Genomic DNA, 19813 nt, shown 5'->3' with positions numbered 1-19813 from the left:
GCACGCTCTACTGGACCTGATCCGGGATGAAGGCTTCATACCAGCGCTCTGCCGCAAAGGATTCCAAAACTGGGATGTGTTTGACCGTCTGCACGTCTTACTGAGACGCTGCAACATCAAAGTCAGGTGACTGTCCATCCATGTCACGTGATCACTACTGCAAGATGTCCTCCAGCAGCACAGAGTAGATCAGGAGAGGAGCAGAGTCCTCCAGCAGCACAGAGTATTATCAGGAGAGGAGCAGAGTCCTCCAGCAGCACAGAGTATTATCAGGAGAGGAGCAGAGTCCTCCAGCAGCACAGAGTAGATCAGGAGAGGAGCAGAGTCCTCCAGCAGCACAGAGTATATCAGGAGAGTGTGGCGGTGTGATGGAGTTAGCGGTGTTGGGTGGGCGGTGGGATTGAGTTAGTGGTGCGTTGTTGGGTGGGCGGTGTGATGGAGTTAGCGGTGATGGGTGAGCGGTATGATGGGGTTAGTGGTGCGGTGTTGGGTGGGCGGTGGGATGGAGTTAGCGGTGCGGTGTTGGGTGGGCTGTGTGATGGGAGTGGGTGGGCGGTGTGATGGAGTTAGCGGTGCGGTGTTGGGTGAGCGGTGTGTGGGGTTAGCGGTGCGGTGTTTGGTGGGCGGTGCGGTGTTGGGTGGGCGGTGGGATGGAGTTAGCAATGCGGTGTTGGGTGAGCGGTGTGTGGGGTTAGCGGTGCGGTGTTGGGTGGATGGTGTGATGGAGTTAGCGGTGCGGTGTTGGGTGAGCGGTGTGTGGGGTTAGTGGTGTGGTGTTGGGTGAGCGGTGTGTGGGGTTAGTGGTGCGGTGTTGGGTGGGCTGTGTGATGGAGTTAGTGGTGCGGTGTTGGGTGAGCGGTGTGTGGGGTTAGTGGTGCGGTGTTGGGTGGGCGGTGTGATGGAGTGTGCGGTGTTGGGTGGATGGTGTGATGGAGTTAGCGGTGCGGTGTTGGGTGAGCGGTGTGTGGGGTTAGTGGTGCGGTGTTGGGTGAGCGGTGTGTGGGGTTAGTGGTGCGGTGATGGGTGGGCGGTGTGATGGGGTTAGTGGTGCAGTGTTGGGTGGGCGGTGTGATGGGGACACTGGAATGACTGCTGTGTTTCTGATGATTTGTGTCCTCAGCACGGAGGAGGTGAAGAGACACTGGTGTGTCCTGAAGACCAGATTCTGGAAGCGGAAGCAGATGGTGGATGCTGGGCTGGGCCAACGCTCTGCAATAACCGTGGACTTTATCTTCTACGACGAGCTGGAGCAACTGCTTCTCTCCCGCAAACCAGTAACCTCCTGCAAGAGGGAGGCCGAGAGCAGTGGTGAGTGACTAACTACTGCAGAGGCTGATGAGAATGTACAGCGCTGTGGAATATGTCAGAGCTATATAATGTATAATAATAATAGTGTGTGACTGTGGTGAAGACATTAGAGTGTAAGCTCCTCTGGGGCAGAGACTGATGGGTATGGATCAGTGATCTCTGTACAGGGCGGTGGAATATTTCAGAGCTATATAAGTCTCTCCCGCGATCACTCGAACAGCTTGACCGATTTGAACGAAACTTGGTATGCAGATCCCTTACTACCTGGGACGATAGGTTCTGGGTGTCTCGCGGCCCCCCTGCACACCAAACAGCCAATCAGATTCCACCCATTCATGTCAATGTAAAAGGCTGCCATTCTCACAGTAATCAAGCCAGAGTCCCCACACTTGGCACAGTTGGTCACTTGGTGACCGAGGTTACAAATCCAGGAAAAGTGGGCGGAGCATAAAACAGCCAATCAAATTTTATCCATTCACTTTAAATGGGAAAATGTAAACTGCGACCATTCTTACACTGTTAATCGTAGGGTTCTCAAACTTGGTACACCTGGTCACTGGGTGAATGGGATTAATTTTCAGGAAAGTGGGTGGAGCCTACAACAGCGAATCAAAATTCACCTATTGATATTCAAGGGGAATATTTAAACTGCTGCCATTCTTACACTGTTAATGGCAGAGGCTTCAAGCTTGCTACAGTCAGTTATTGGGTGACTGGGGTCCTAATTCACTAAAGGGGCGGGGCCACAGACAACCAATCAGATTTCCTTGGTGGATAAACTGCTTCTATTCAAACATTTTTGTTGCCAGGAACCTGAAAGCTCACAAACTTGGTCATTGAGTGACTGTGTGTCCAGGTTACAAAAAGTAGGCGGAGCCAAAAACAACTTTTACTGGGAAAATATAAACTGCAGCCATTCTTACACCATTAATGGCAGGGTCCTCAAACTTTGTACAGTTGCTGGGTGAATGAGATTAAGATTTTGGAAAATGGGTGGAGCCTACAACAGCCTATAAAAATTCACCTTTTGATTTTTCAAAGGAAATATTTAAACTGCTACTATTCTTATACTGTTAATAGCAGATGCCTCAAACCTGATACAGTTGGTCACTGGGTGACTGGGGGTTCAAATTCAGAAACGGGGCGGAGCCACAAACAGCCAATCAGATTTGTTTATTTTTCTATAGGAATATACAAAGTATTGATACCAAGGACCCCAAAGCCGATAAACTTGATAATTGAGTGACTGCATGTCAAGGTTAGAAAAAGTGGGCGGAGCCAACAACCTAATTTTTTTTACATGGCAGGGTTCCCAAACTTCAGTATAAAGATGAAATCCGGCACCATCAATGATTTGCTCTTTCACTTTAATAACAAGGTACTGGCATAGTTACAACGTTTCGGAGGACTAGCCTCCTTTATCAAGTATTACCAGCATCTAAGGAAACACATAACATATTGCAATATATATATACAGCTTAATCTCAAAATTGGCCAATCAGCTTTGCACAGTCGCAATTTAGCGACCAATCCCCTTACGTCCGCCACGCGGACCTTATGGGGAACTGCTACTTAATATGCACAAGCTTGTGCTCCAATAGCAGAGCACTCACGGACAGTCAGCCGTGCGACGCACGGGGGTGGAGCCCAGAAGGCCGCTCACGGACGCCGACCAATACGGGCGCAACTCCCCAGATGGCATCACATCAGGTACCGCCCCTAAGAAGAGCGGACCTGATGGGGGACAGCGCTCCGTAAGACGGAAGAAACTCCGCCTATGGGCAGCGTCATGTGACATGTGTGAAGGGCGAACGAAGTCCGCCCCTCCCACCGTCACCAGGCAACCATCTAGGCGTCCACAGCCAGCGCGCACGGCGCTGTCTACCTCAGCTGCAGCAGCATACAGCGGAAATCCATCTAAGAGGAACATCTAAGAAAAAGAGAGAGAGAGAAAGTATATGATCACTACACCACAGATCAATACATAGCTCAGTGCTATTATGCATCATATGCAGCAATGCAAAAATAAAATAAAATAAAAAGACAGCAGAAATAAATAAATGTTACTATATAAATGGCATCATATCATATTCCCTATTCATGCCTCTAGGTTCAAGTGTATCAAGTCTGCGTATCCAGATAGCCTCCCTATATAATAATTTTTTAATTCTATCACCCCCACGTCTAGGTGGCTGAACTTGCTCTAATATTTGGAACCTCAACTGGCTAACAGAATGATTAGCATGACTAAAATGGGAAGGAACTGCCAATTCATTAGCATGATTTCTAATAGTACTCTTATGTGCTGATAGTCTAACTTTCATGGGTTGTGTGGTCTGCCCAATATATAGAAGACCACACGGGCACTTTAATGCATAAACAACGTAACGTGAGTTACAATCGAACTGTCCACCAATGCCAAACCTAGCACCCGAATGGGGATGTGAAACATAGTCACCTTTAATAACACTGTGGCAATGGACACAATTTAAACAGGGATAGGTGCCGTTGGGTCGAGCCGAAAGAGCACCCCCACCCCTCTGGGTGCCCATATCCGCCCGCACCAATTTATCCCGTAGTGTTGGGGCACGTTTGTATGACATCAGTGGACAGCTCTGAAACTCTTCAATATGTGGAAAAGCAGTTTTAAGAATATTCCAATTGCTGCGTATGATGCCCGCCACTGCATCGCTATATACACTGTATTGGCTCACAAATGGTACTCTCTTAGAGTTGTTTAGTCTACGACGAATATGTTGACTCCTATTTGTTCCCACATTGGTCCTAGCTCTACTAAGCACTCGCTGTGGATACTGTCTCTTAATAAACCTGTCCTGCATCTCATCTAATCGTTGTTCTCTAAGTTGTTCATTTTCTACTATCCTACTAATTCTCTGAAACTGACTTACTGGAATAGAACGTTTAGTGGCCGCCGGGTGGAAGCTGTCAAAACACAATGTTGAATTGGTGTCCGTAGGTTTAATGTAGAGGTCTGTGCCCAACCTACCCTCTGTGACACACACCATTGTATCCAAAAAGCTCACCTCCCGGCAATCACTATGTATAGTGAGTCTAATAGCTGGACATTGCTCATGAAGGTTATCAACAAATTGTTGTAAGCTCGAATGTGACCCCCTCCACACGCAAAAGACATCATCAATGAAACGTAGCCAACAAAGGGCATTGCTAGTAAATATCTCGTTAGTATAAACAAATGTTTCCTCATAAGTGTTCATGAAGATGTTAGCGTAGGAGGGGGCCACATTCGAGCCCATCGCTGTGCCCCTCAGCTGTAGATAAAATTGGTCCTCAACCAGGAAATAATTACACGTCAATAACAATTGCAACAAATCACATAGAAATTTAACCTGCTTGTTATCAAAATCAGATGCACACCTAAGGACGGACTCGACTGCCTCTACACCCCCATCGTGAGGGATGGAGGTGTAGAGGCTCTCAACGTCCAATGTAACCAATAAAGCCCCCTCTGGAATCTCAGGCAATTTCTTAATAGCATCAATAAATGTGGTCGTATCTCTCAGATATGATTTACCAGACACTACGTAAGGTCGCAACACAACATCCAAATATCTAGCCATGGGAGAAAATATAGAGTCTATCCCGGCCACAATGGGCCGCCCCGGTGGCCGGGACAGACTCTTATGTATTTTAGGGCAGATGTAGAAAACGGGTATGATTGGATGAGGTTGAATAAGATACTCCTTAAGCTTAATGTCTATGATCTCATCATCAACTGCCTTCGTCAACAGTGTCAGGATCTTATCCTGAAATACTTTGGTCGGATCTCGTTCTAATCTAGCATAAGTTGTTGTATCCGACAGCAGTCGATATACTTCATCCCTATAATCAACCAGGTCCATCACCACGACTGCTCCCCCTTTGTCTGCCTGCTTAATTATGATACTTTTGTCACTGCTCAGTTCCTGTATAGCTCTCCTTTCTTCCACTGTAAGGTTGTGTTTGACTCTTATCGTTTTGTCCATAGCAGCCGTCTTCAAGAGTTCACCAATCTGATCATTAGTTTGTTTCATAAATTGATCAATTACCTGACATGAAGGGGGATTGAAGCGACTTTTGGTCCTCAAAGAGGTACCATGTAGAGACAGTTGGTCACTTTCAGGTGCCTGACTCTGACTAAACATATGCATCTGGGGGCTACCAAAATAATACTTAAGACGTATGGTTCGATAAAACCTCTGCAGGTCTATATCTAACTCAACCTGTTGGGGCCATGCTGTTGGGGCAAATGACAGTCCTTTCTCCAACAACGACTGCTGAGCAGTAGAAAGTTCCAATGACGAAATGTTAACATTTCGTCATTGGAACTTTCTACTGCTCAGCAGTCGTTGTTGGAGAAAGGACTGTCATTTGCCCCAACAGCATGGCCCCAACAGGTTGAGTTAGATATAGACCTGCAGAGGTTTTATCGAACCATACGTCTTAAGTATTATTTTGGTAGCCCCCAGATGCATATGTTTAGTCAGAGTCAGGCACCTGAAAGTGACCAACTGTCTCTACATGGTACCTCTTTGAGGACCAAAAGTCGCTTCAATCCCCCTTCATGTCAGGTAATTGATCAATTTATGAAACAAACTAATGATCAGATTGGTGAACTCTTGAAGACGGCTGCTATGGACAAAACGATAAGAGTCAAACACAACCTTACAGTGGAAGAAAGGAGAGCTATACAGGAACTGAGCAGTGACAAAAGTATCATAATTAAGCAGGCAGACAAAGGGGGAGCAGTCGTGGTGATGGACCTGGTTGATTATAGGGATGAAGTATATCGACTGCTGTCGGATACAACAACTTATGCTAGATTAGAACGAGATCCGACCAAAGTATTTCAGGATAAGATCCTGACACTGTTGACGAAGGCAGTTGATGATGAGATCATAGACATTAAGCTTAAGGAATATCTTATTCAACCTCATCCAATCATACCCGTTTTCTACATCTGCCCTAAAATACATAAGAGTCTGTCCCGGCCACCGGGGCGGCCCATTGTGGCCGGGATAGACTATATTTTCTCCCATGGCTAGATATTTGGATGTTGTGTTGCGACCTTACGTAGTGTCTGGTAAATCATATCTGAGAGATACGACCACATTTATTGATGCTATTAAGAAATTGCCTGAGATTCCAGAGGGGGCTTTATTGGTTACATTGGACGTTGAGAGCCTCTACACCTCCATCCCTCACGATGGGGGTGTAGAGGCAGTCGAGTCCGTCCTTAGGTGTGCATCTGATTTTGATAACAAGCAGGTTAAATTTCTATGTGATTTGTTGCAATTGTTATTGACGTGTAATTATTTCCTGGTTGAGGACCAATTTTATCTACAGCTGAGGGGCACAGCGATGGGCTCGAATGTGGCCCCCTCCTACGCTAACATCTTCATGAACACTTATGAGGAAACATTTGTTTATACTAACGAGATATTTACTAGCAATGCCCTTTGTTGGCTACGTTTCATTGATGATGTCTTTTGCGTGTGGAGGGGGTCACATTCGAGCTTACAACAATTTGTTGATAACCTTCATGAGCAATGTCCAGCTATTAGACTCACTATACATAGTGATTGCCGGGAGGTGAGCTTTTTGGATACAATGGTGTGTGTCACAGAGGGTAGGTTGGGCACAGACCTCTACATTAAACCTACGGACACCAATTCAACATTGTGTTTTGACAGCTTCCACCCGGCGGCCACTAAACGTTCTATTCCAGTAAGTCAGTTTCAGAGAATTAGTAGGATAGTAGAAAATGAACAACTTAGAGAACAACGATTAGATGAGATGCAGGACAGGTTTATTAAGAGACAGTATCCACAGCGAGTGCTTAGTAGAGCTAGGACCAATGTGGGAACAAATAGGAGTCAACATATTCGTCGTAGACTAAACAACTCTAAGAGAGTACCATTTGTGAGCCAATACAGTGTATATAGCGATGCAGTGGCGGGCATCATACGCAGCAATTGGAATATTCTTAAAACTGCTTTTCCACATATTGAAGAGTTTCAGAGCTGTCCACTGATGTCATACAAACGTGCCCCAACACTACGGGATAAATTGGTGCGGGCGGATATGGGCACCCAGAGGGGTGGGGGTGCTCTTTCGGCTCGACCCAACGGCACCTATCCCTGTTTAAATTGTGTCCATTGCCACAGTGTTATTAAAGGTGACTATGTTTCACATCCCCATTCGGGTGCTAGGTTTGGCATTGGTGGACAGTTCGATTGTAACTCACGTTACGTTGTTTATGCATTAAAGTGCCCGTGTGGTCTTCTCTATATTGGGCAGACCACACAACCCATGAAAGTTAGACTATCAGCACATAAGAGTACTATTAGAAATCATGCTAATGAATTGGCAGTTCCTTCCCATTTTAGTCATGCTAATCATTCTGTTAGCCAGTTGAGGTTCCAAATATTAGAGCAAGTTCAGCCACCTAGACGTGGGGGTGATAGAATTAAAAAATTATTATATAAGGAGGCTATCTGGATACGCAGACTTGATACACTTGAACCTAGAGGCATGAATAGGGAATATGATATGATGCCATTTATATAGTAACATTTATTTATTTCTGCTGTCTTTTTATTTTATTTTATTTTTGCATTGCTGCATATGATGCATAATAGCACTGAGCTATGTATTGATCTGTGGTGTAGTGATCATATACTTTCTCTCTCTCTCTTTTTCTTAGATGTTCCTCTTAGATGGATTTCCGCTGTATGCTGCTGCAGCTGAGGTAGACAGCGCCGTGCGCGCTGGCTGTGGACGCCTAGATGGTTGCCTGGTGACGGTGGGAGGGGCGGACTTCGTTCGCCCTTCACACATGTCACATGACGCTGCCCATAGGCGGAGTTTCTTCCGTCTTACGGAGCGCTGTCCCCCATCAGGTCCGCTCTTCTTAGGGGCGGTACCTGATGTGATGCCATCTGGGGAGTTGCGCCCGTATTGGTCGGCGTCCGTGAGCGGCCTTCTGGGCTCCACCCCCGTGCGTCGCACGGCTGACTGTCCGTGAGTGCTCTGCTATTGGAGCACAAGCTTGTGCATATTAAGTAGCAGTTCCCCATAAGGTCCGCGTGGCGGACGTAAGGGGATTGGTCGCTAAATTGCGACTGTGCAAAGCTGATTGGCCAATTTTGAGATTAAGCTGTATATATATATATTGCAATATGTTATGTGTTTCCTTAGATGCTGGTAATACTTGATAAAGGAGGCTAGTCCTCCGAAACGTTGTAACTATGCCAGTACCTTGTTATTAAAGTGAAAGAGCAAATCATTGATGGTGCCGGATTTCATCTTTATACTGAAGATCGGGACTTGGGGCTGAAAGTCCTTTACTTCCAGGCACATCATAACAACATTATATCTACTGGAGTGCGAACTATTTCTACTATTCAAGGGTTCCCAAACTTGACACAATTGGCCACTGGGTGACTGGGATTAATATTCAGAAATGTGGGTGGAGCCTATTGATTTTTAAGGGGAATATTGAAGCTGCTCTCAATATAGGCTTCAAACCTGCTACAGTCGGTCGTTAAGTGACTGGGGTTCAAATTCACTAAAGGGGCGGAGCCACAAACAGCCAATCAGATTTATTTGCTGGATAAACTGCTTCCATTAGCACAATTTTGATGCCGGGAACCCAAAAGCTCACAAACTTGGTCATTGAGTGACTGTCCAGGTTACATAAAGTGGGTGGAGTCGAAACAACAGATTTTTCTGGGAAAATGTAAACTGCAGCCTTTCTTCACTGTTAATGGCAGGGTTCTCAAACTTAGCACAGCTGGTTACTGGGTGACTGGGATTCATATTCAGAAAAGTGGGTGGAGCCTAAAAAAGCCAATCAAAATTGCTGCCATTCTTACACTGTTAATGGCACAAGCCTCAAACCTGGTACAGTTGGTCATTGGGTGATTGGGGTTCAAATTCTGAAAAGGGGGCAGAGCCACAGACAGCCAATCAGATTTGTTTCATCTCACTGGGAAAACACATTTTTTTATGCCAAGGACTCCAAAGCTCACAAACTTGGTCACTGAGTGACTGTGTGTCCAGGTTACAAAAAGTGAGCGGAGCCAAAAACAAATTTCACCGGGAAAATATAAACTGCAGCCATTCTTACACCGTTAATGGCAGGGTTCTCAAACTTTGTCCAGATGGTCACTGGGTGACTGAGATTAATATTCAGGGAAGTGGGTGGAGCCTATAATAGCCAATAAAAACTCACCTGTTGATTTTTCAAGGGGAATATTTTAAATTGCTGCCATTTTTACACTGGTAATAGCAGATGCATCAAACCTGCTACAGTTGGTCATTGAGTGACTGGAGCTCAAATGCTGGAGAGGGGCGGAGCCACAAACAGCCAATCTGATTTGTTTAATTTCTATGGGAATATACAAATTATTGATGCCAAAGCTCACAAACTTGGTCATTGAGTGTTTGTGTTAGGGTTAGAAAGTAGGCGGAGCCAACACCATCCAAATGCATACCCGTTCAATGCTGGGTCATCAGTGGGTGGAGACAAATACAATTTCACTGGGAAAATGTAAACTGCAGCCATTCTTACACTGTTAATGGCCGGGTTCTTAAACTTTGCACAGTTGGTGACTGGGATCAATATTCAGAAAAGTGGGTGGAGCCTACAAAAGCCAATCAAAATTCACCTATTGCTTTTCAAGGGGAATATTTAATTGCTGACATTCTTACACTGTTAATGGCAAAGGCCTCAAACCTGGTACAGTTGGTCACTGGATGACTGGGGTTCAAATTCAGAAACAGGGCGGAGCCACAAACAGCCAATAAGATTTTTTTTTTTTTTTTTTTTTTCGTTTCAATGCAAATTATTGATGTCAAAGACCACAAATCTCACAAACTTGGTCATTGAGTAATTGTGTGTTAGGGTTAAAAAAAAAGTGGGTGAAGCCAACACCAGCCAAATACATTCCCGGGCAACGCCGGGCAATCAGCTAGTTAATAATAATAATAATAATATTATTATTATTATTATTATTATTATAATTAATAGTGTGTGACTGTGGTGAAGACATTAGAGTGTAAGCTCCTCTGGTGCAGAGACTGATGGGAATGGATCAGTGATCTCTGTACAGCGCTGTGGTGTATGTCAGAGCAATATAAATGTATAATAATAATAGTGTGTGACTGTGGTGAGGAAATTAGAGTGTAAGCTCCTCTGGTGCAGAGACTGATGGGAATGGATCAGTGATCTCTGTACAGTGCTGTGGTATATGTCAGAGCTATATAAATGTATAATAATAATAGTGTGTGACTGTGGTGAGGACATTAGAGTGTAAGCTCCTCTGGTGCAGAGACTGATGGGAATGGATCCGTGATCTCTGTACAGCGCTGTGGAATATGTCAGAGCCATATAAATGTATAATAATAATAGTGTGTGACTGTGGTGAGGACATTAGAGTGTAAGCTCCTCTGGTGCCGAGACTGATGGGAATGGATCAGTGATCTCTGTACAGCGCTGTGGTATATGTCAGAGCTATATAAATGTATAATAATAATAGTGTGTGATTGTGGTGAGGACATTGGAGTATAAGCTCCTCTGGTGCAGAGACTGATGGGAATGGATCTCTGTACAGCGCTGTGTCCTGATCTGGGGTTTCTGGGTTATTGCAGGCCTTCCAGCTCCAGAACCCTCCTCCTCTGATGAGTCTGGGGGCGTGGTTGACTCATCCAGTCACCTGGAGGAAGAGGGCGTGGCCAGACCCCATCATACAGCAGCTGCTGGAAGAGGTGAGTCATCATTCTGTAGCGGCGCTGGGAGGGTTACTGCTGAGATCTGACTGCTTGCCTTAGTGGATGTGTGCAGCCGATAAGGAGCCGGAATAGAACAGCACTAGAGGTCCAGGATCTGTGGCGTGGCCACTACCTGCATGGAGTGTGTATGTTTCCCACCTGCATGCCGTCTGTATGTTTCCTATCTGCATGGAGTTTGTATGGTTCTCAATTTTTCTGTAGGATTGCTCCGGGTACAGACTGGTTAATTGCTTCCCCAGAATATAGGAAGGTGCTGGAATACTATGTTTGGTTAGGCTGTAATCCTGAACACTTCTCTCTCCATGTATCGGTGCACGGCAATGTCTGATGTGTTGTCATAGATACAGTGGAGTGGTGTTTGGTTAGGCTGTAATACTGAACACTTCTGTCTCTCCATGTATCGGTGCACGGCAATGTCTGATGTGTCATCATAGATACAGTGGAATGGTGTTTGGTTAGGCTGTAATACTGAACACTTCTGTCTCTCTCCATGTATCAGTGCACGGCAATGTCTGATGTGTTGTCATAGATACAGTGGAGTGGTGTTTGGTTAGGCTGTAATACTGAACACTTCTCTCTCTCTCTCTCTCTATGCATCGGTGCACAGCAATGTCTGATGTGTCGTCATAGATACAGTGGAGTGGTGTTTGGTTAGGCTGTAATACTGAACCCTTCTCTCTCTCCATGTATCGGTGCACGGCATTGTCTGATGTGTCGTCGTAGATACAGTGGAGTGGTGTTTGGTTAGGCTGTAATACTGAACACTCCTCTCTCTCTCTCTATGGAACGGTGCACGGCAATGTCTGATGTGTCGTCATAGATACAGTGGAGTGGTGTTTGGTTAGGCTGTAATACTGAACACTCCTCTCTCTCTATGTATCGGTGCACGGCAATGTCTGATGTGTCTTCATAGATACAGTGGAGTGGTGTTTGGTTAGGCTGTAATACTGAACACTCCTCTCTCTCTGTATCGGTGCACGGCAATGTCTGATGTGTCATCATAGATACAGTGGAATGGTGTTTGGTTAGGCTGTAATACTGAACACTTCTGTCTCTCCATGTATCGGTGCACGGCAATGTCTGATGTGTTGTCATAGATACAGTGGAGTGGTGTTTGGTTAGGCTGTAATACTGAACACTTATCTCTCTCCATGTATCGGTGCACGGCAATGTCTGATGTGTCGTCATAGATACAGTAGAGTGGTGTTTGGTTAGGCTGTAATACTGAACACTTCTGTCTCTCCATGTATCGGTGCACGGCAGTGTCTGATGTGTCGTCATAGATACAGTGGAGTGGTGTTTGGTTAGGCTGTAATACTGAACACTTCTGTCTCTCCATGTATCGGTGCACGGCAATGTCTGATGTGTTGTCATAGATACAGTGGAGTGGTGTTTGGTTAGGCTGTAATACTGAACACTTCTCTCTCTCCATGTATCGGTGCACGGCAATGTCTGATGTGTCTTCATAGATACAGTGGAGTGGTGTTTGGTTAGGCTGTAATACTGAACACTCCTCTCTCTGTATCGGTGCACGGCAATGTCTGATGTGTCGTCATAGATACAGTGGAGTGGTGTTTGGTTAGGCTGTAATACTGAACACTCCTCTCTCTCTCTATGGAACGGTGCACGGCAATGTCTGATGTGTCGTCATAGATACAGTGGAGTGGTGTTTGGTTAGGCTGTAATACTGAACACTTCTGTCTCTCCATGTATCGGTGCACGGCAATGTCTGATGTGTCATCATAGATACAGTGGAATGGTGTTTGGTTAGGCTGTAATACTGAACACTTCTCTCTCCATGTATCGGTGCACGGCAATGTCTGATGTGTCGTCATAGATACAGTGGAGTGGTGTTTGGTTAGGCTGTAATACCGAACACTTCTGTCTCTCCATGTATCGGTGCACGGCAATGTCTGATGTGTTGTCATAGATACAGTGGAGTGGTGTTTGGTTAGGCTGTAATACTGAACACTTCTGTCTCTCCATGTATCGGTGCACGGCAATGTCTGATGTGTCTTCATAGATACAGTGGAGTGGTGTTTGGTTAGGCTGTAATACTGAACACTCCTCTCTCTCTCTCTATGGAACGGTGCACAGCAATGTCTGATGTGTCGTCATAGATACAGTGGAGTGGTGTTTGGTTAGGCTGTAATACTGAACACTTCTGTCTCTCCATGTATCGGTGCACGGCAATGCCTGATGTGTCATCATAGATACAGTGGAATGGTGTTTGGTTAGGCTGTAATACTGAACACTTCTGTCTCTCCATGTATCGGTGCACGGCAATGTCTGATGTGTTGTCATAGATACAGTGGAGTGGTGTTTGGTTAGGCTGTAATACTGAACCCTTCTCTCTCTCCATGTATCGGTGCACGGCAATGTCTGATGTGTCGTCATAGATACAGTAGAGTGGTGTTTGGTTAGGCTGTAATACTGAACACTTCTGTCTCTCCATGTATCGGTGCACGGCAATGTCTGATGTGTCGTCATAGATACAGTGGAGTGGTGTTTGGTTAGGCTGTAATACTGAACACTTCTGTCTCTCCATGTATCGGTGCACGGCAATGTCTGATGTGTTGTCATAGATACAGTGGAGTGGTGTTTGGTTAGGCTGTAATACTGAACACTTCTCTCTCTCCATGTATCGGTGCACGGCAATGTCTGATGTGTCGTCCTAGATACAGTGGAGTGGTGTTTGGTTAGGCTGTAATACTGAACCCTTCTCTCTTTCCATGTATCGGTGCACGGCAATGTCTGATGTGTCGTCATAGATACAGTGGAGTGGTGTTTGGTTAGGCTGTAATACTGAACACTCCTCTCTCTCTCCATGTATCGGTGCACGGCAATGTCTGATGTGTCGTCATAGATACAGTGGAGTGGTGTTTGGTTAGGCTGTAATACTGAACCCTTCTCTCTTTCCATGTATCGGTGCACGGCAATGTCTGATGTGTCGTCATAGATACAGTGGAGTGGTGTTTGGTTAGGCTGTAATACTGAACACTCCTCTCTCTCTCCATGTATCGGTGCACGGCAATGTCTGATGTGTCGTCATAGATACAGTGGAGTGGTGTTTGGTTAGGCTGTAATACTGAACCCTTCTCTCTTTCCATGTATCGGTGCACGGCAATGTCTGATGTGTCGTCATAGATACAGTGGAGTGGTGTTTGGTTAGGCTGTAATACTGAACACTTCTGTCTCTCTCCATGTATCGGTGCACGGCAATGTCTGATGTGTCGTCATAGATACAGTGGAGTGGTGTTTGGTTAGGCTGTAATACTGAACCCTTCTCTCTTTCCATGTATCGGTGCACAGCAATGTCTGATGTGTCGTCATAGATACAGTGGAGTGGTGTTTGGTTAGGCTGTAATACTGAACACTTCTCGCTCTCCATGTATCGGTGCACGGCAATGTCTGATGTGTCGTCATAGATACAGTGGAGTGGTGTTTGGTTAGGCTGTAATACTGAACACTTCTCTCTCTCCATGTATCGGTGCACGGCAATGTCTGATGTGTCGTCATAGATACAGTGGAGTGGTGTTTGGTTAGGCTGTAATACTGAACACTTCTCTCTCTCTATGTATCGGTGCACGGCAATGTCTGATGTGTCGTCATAGATACAGTGGAGTGGTGTTTGGTTAGGCTGTAATACTGAACACTCCTCTCTCTCTCCATGTATCGGTGCACGGCAATGTCTGATGTGTCGTCATAGATACAGTGGAGTGGTGTTTGGTTAGGCTGTAATACTGAACCCTTCTCTCTTTCCATGTATCTGTGCAAGGCAATGTCTGATGTGTCGTCATAGATACAGTGGAGTGGTGTTTGGTTAGGCTGTAATACTGAACACTTCTGTCTCTCTCCATGTATCGGTGCACGGCAATGTCTGATGTGTCGTCATAGATACAGTGGAGTGGTGTTTGGTTAGGCTGTAATACTGAACCCTTCTCTCTTTCCATGTATCGGTGCACAGCAATGTCTGATGTGTCGTCATAGATACAGTGGAGTGGTGTTTGGTTAGGCTGTAATACTGAACCCTTCTCTCTTTCCATGTATCGGTGCACAGCAATGTCTGATGTGTCGTCATAGATACAGTGGAGTGGTGTTTGGTTAGGCTGTAATACTGAACCCTTCTCTCTTTCCATGTATCGGTGCACAGCAATGTCTGATGTGTCGTCATAGATACAGTGGAGTGGTGTTTGGTTAGGCTATAATACTGAACACTTCTCTCTCTCCATGTATCGCTGCACGGCAATGTCTGCGTCGTCATAGATACAGTGGAGTGGTGTTTGGTTAGGCTGTAATACTGAACACTCCTCTCTCTCCATGTATCGGTGCACGGCAATGTCTGATGTGTCGTCATAGATACAATGGAGTGGTGTTTGATTAGGCTGTAATACTGAACACTTCTGTCTCTCTCCATGTATCGGTGCACGGCAATGTCTGATGTGTCGTCATAGATACAGTGGAGTGGTGGCATCTCTTGGTGGTACTATGGATTTGGAATGGGGAATGAGATGCGAATAATTCTGACACAGGATTATGCAAATTCTGTATGCAACTTGAAAATGGACCAATGAAATCAACCCTTGCTGAGACTTGATTGGTGCGTGTTCATGCTGCATACATTGGCATACAAAATTCACATAATCTTGCATCAACTCAGAGTAATTTGCATCTCATCGACCATCTCTGCTATGGATGATCCCTCCCTCGGCACATTCTTTCCTTCTACCTCCCAGGGAACCAGATCACCTGTTGTAAATCCCTAACTGACACAAGCCACATTTCTCCACAGATCCTGTCAGGGGAAAGTTGTCTAACCTAGAAATAAATAATACTCATTGTTACTACATTTCCAGCCTTTCATATCATAACTAGCGAGATGGTCGCTGGACAGGACCTGATCATGTCCGAGGATAAGCGTCCATCTACCACCTTCTGTCACAAACCTATGGCTTTCTCTGAAATGCAGCATAATGAATGCATGCTTGTTATCTGTGAACAGCAGAGAACACAAGGGACACATACATCATCCTCTGTGTGATCTCATGAACTGCCACCGAGATATAATTGCAGATATTTCATACCTCATCCTCCCTCTGAGGAGAGGAAACCGGATCATATGTGGGAGAGACTGCCCACCTCGGATTACCATCTCCACCCCCCAGCGGAGAATGGGTTACATTGCTGGACACACAGGCTGCCCATCTCTGATTACCATCTCCACCCCCCCAGCGGAGAATGGGTTACATTGCTGGACACACAGGCTGCCTCTCTCTGATTACCACCCCCACCCCCCCAGCGGAGAAAGGGTTACATTGCTGGACACACAGGCTGCCCACCTCTGATTACCATCTCCACCCCCCCAGCGGAGAATGGGTTACATTGCTGGACACACAGTCTGCCCATCTCTGATTACCATCCCCACCTCCCAGCGGACAATGGGTTACATTGCTGGACACACAGGCTGCCCACCTCTGATTACCATCTCCACCCCCCAGCGGAGAATGGGTTACATTGCTGGACACACAGGCTGCCCACCTCTGATTACCATCTCCACCCCCCAGCAGATAAAGGGTTATGTAGAAGCCACTGGAGAAACCACTCACACCACCCCAGGACAGTGCAGGGCCAGGACAGGCCAATCCAATGGAACACAGACCGAAGGGTGTCCGCACAATATCCTATAAATCAAGTTCCTTTATTATGGACGTATCCAAACAAGTTCACACATCCATATAGCTGACATGTTTCGAACCAACAGGTTCTTACTCATAGCTAAAAGATCAATGACACTATACAACCATATATACCATCCTCCTGTGGAGAGGGGGGTGGGCCAAAAAGCAAACACTCCCCTTTAGACTCCACATCAAGGAAGAGGTATTCACAATTCAGAAGAAATGATCATCAATTGTTCAGTACCGCTCTTTGATATTACCTAATATATGGTATACCAACAATCTGACAAGTTTCTTTAAAAACATTTATATGTAGAAAAATTGATAAAATAAATCAAATCAGTGTTCTCCCCAGGATTTTTTTCCAGCCGGGTGGCATGAAAAAGTAGCCGGGTGGCGTGCGACGGGGAAGTGCAGGACAAGTGCAACTCTGCTTACAGCATAGGGGGAGGATGAGGAGACGAGCCGATGTACCTGCTAGGTACACACAATGCAATTTTCTGACAGATTTACTGTCGGATGGACTATTTCCAACATGTTTAATCTGATTTTCAATCGATTTTCCGTTTACTTGGACATGTTGGAAATAGTCCATCTGACAGTAAATCTGTCAGAAAATTTAATCGTGTGTACCTAGCATTAGGGAGAAAGTATTTCAGATTATGGTGCTCAGGTTCCTTTAAAGCAGACCAGCACTCAGAACTTTCTCTCTTCTCTAAAAGATAAGCAACAATATAATACATTTTAATGGAAGACATTTCATTGTTACAGCTGATACAAATTCTACAATAAATCTGCACTGTTTCTACTTCCTCCTTTCAAGGAAGCAGACATTGTTAACCTCCTGTGCTTTCAAAATAGTTTATCTGCTATAGCAGTCAGGTGACACAGGGAAAAAAAACTACAAATTGTGATTAGACAAGAGGGGTAATTAGACAGGCCAGGCTCTATAAATACATGCAGGGTACATTTCACTGTTTTCCTTCTATGCAAGAGTTCAGGTCCACTTTGTTCATGCAGAGTGATTGTTGAAGGGGGAGGTGGAGCATTACTGACAGGATGCAAGCTGGGGGGTAGATACAGACACAGCAGGAGAGAAGATTGCTTTTTTTTTTTTAAACTTTACGTTTGGGACTCCGGAGCAAAAAAGAGCTGAGTGCAGAGGAGGCTGCCTCGGAAACACCCTGTCACTGTACATGCCCTGTAATGCTCGATCCTCCCCCGAACTGAACATAAAAGAAAAGCAAACGTCTGAGCTCTGAAGTTATATCACCTCTTCTAGCTGATTAGACCAGCAGCTCCTTATCTGAACGGCATTGTTATCTGCTGTCTGCGGGGATGGTGAATGAAGGACTCGCTTCTGACTGACTGTCCCTGTTTGCAGAACGAACGCACATGGTCTCTCTCCTCGCATAACTTCTGCAGGCTGCTGAGAAAGATGTGTGGGCGTGCTTGCTTGGCTGCCTCTCTTTCCATTGGCCAGAGAGCTGCCAGCATAAAATAATGCCTGTTTCATTGGAGGGCGGGAGGCAGAGACGGAGCAGAGTTTCCAGCTAGATGCATGGTGCCGCCCCTTACAACCCGCCCAGCCAATCCCTGCTCCACTAGACCAGACAGCGTGAGGTGACAGGCAGAGAAGCGCTCCTCAGCTCCTGCAGTGTACAGCGTCAGCTCTCCCTATTGTGCGAGAGCTGGACGCTGATTGCTAGCAGGCAATGGAGCGCTCCTGCCTGGGTTTTTTTGCAGCTGGGTGGGTGATTGACAGCTGGGCGGGGTCTGAAACCAGCCGGGCGGCCCGCCCACTTAATTGGCCCTGGGGAGAACACTGCAAATTTTGACAAACCGTATGAGAACAGCAAAATATAGTAAGCAACTACATATTAAGTTATCAGTGCTAAATCCCAACAGGAGTTCAAACCTTTGGGGGTTCTCCTACCCAGTCTAAAGATTCATAGGGCCTCACGACTAGTAAGTTGTTTAGACAAGTCCCCACCCCTCTGGGCTGGGAATACCCTCTCCAAACCATGAAAGCGAAAAGAGGACATGTCACCACCGTGAAGGAGGAGAAAATGCTTTGCCACGTTGGAAATATTCGTGCTGAGCCAACCTGGGCCGCAGTAATGTTCCCCAATTCTAGCACGTAAAGGTCTCATGGTGCACCCCACGTACTGCAGGGAACACTCAGTACATGTAATAAGGTATATCACATTTAGCGTACCACAATTTATAAATTCTTTAATGGGGAACCTGTGCCCGTTCGAGGTAGAAGTGGCCTCCCGTGTTCGCATGTGTACATCACAGTAGTGACATGTCCTAATGCCACATCTATATGAGCCAGACAGACTGAGCCATGTTGAAGATCTAGGCTTAGAGTCAAACCGGCTGGGTGAGAGGGAACTCTTTGACTTGTTATCCTTTGGACAGAGCTTGGGCGTTCTGGATCAGAGGATGTCTGATTTGGGTGTCCGGGATCCAATCACACCAATTTTACTCCATCTCCCTAAAATCCACAAACCAGGCGCTCCCCCAGAGGGCAGGCCTATTGTGCTGGCATTGGCTCCCTGGGGGAGCACCTGAGTGAGTGGGTTGATTCTATGCTACAGCCACTGGTTAGGTGACTTCCAGGTTATATTAGGGATACTAAGCATTTGCTTTCTAGTTTAGAGGGCTTTGTTTGGAAAAGTCATTATATATGGATCACTATTGATGTGAAAGCTCTTTATTCATGTATCCTTCATAGCTTGGCCATAGAGGCGATTGATTACCATCTTAGGAAGTATTCTGCCTATCCTGAGGAGACCTGGACCTTTATATGTTTGGCCGTCGAGTACCTCCTGACCCGCAATTACTTTGTTTGACGGCGGCTTCTACCTCCAGAGGTGTGGCTCCTCCATGGGGGCCAAGTTTTCTCCATCTCTGACCAACCTCTATATGGGGTGGTGGGAGGAGTGCCGCATCTTTGGGGGTGGGGGTCGCCGTCTGGGGAGAGTTGCGTGGTACGGGAGGTACATCGT

The 19813-nt window shown here is 46.0% G+C and overlaps 1 protein-coding gene across 1 annotated transcript in view; it reads right to left on the bottom strand.

Moving 5' to 3' along the window:
* The window catches only part of TAF1C (TATA-box binding protein associated factor, RNA polymerase I subunit C), a 140909-nt gene extending 122528 nt beyond the window's left edge, over positions 1-18381 (bottom strand). The window contains exon 1 of the mRNA XM_068253378.1: positions 18073-18381. Within this exon, the coding sequence (XP_068109479.1) occupies positions 18073-18315 (243 nt within the window). The 5' untranslated portion in view covers positions 18316-18381. The remainder of the gene's footprint in view (positions 1-18072) is intronic.
* Positions 18382-19813: the final 1432 nt, after the last annotated feature.

The sequence above is a fragment of the Hyperolius riggenbachi genome, chromosome 1 (genome assembly GCF_040937935.1).
Source record: "Hyperolius riggenbachi isolate aHypRig1 chromosome 1, aHypRig1.pri, whole genome shotgun sequence".
NCBI lineage: Eukaryota > Metazoa > Chordata > Amphibia > Anura > Hyperoliidae > Hyperolius > Hyperolius riggenbachi.
Note: the sequence above shows the minus strand (reverse complement) of the source record. Positions and strands in the feature narration are given on the sequence as shown.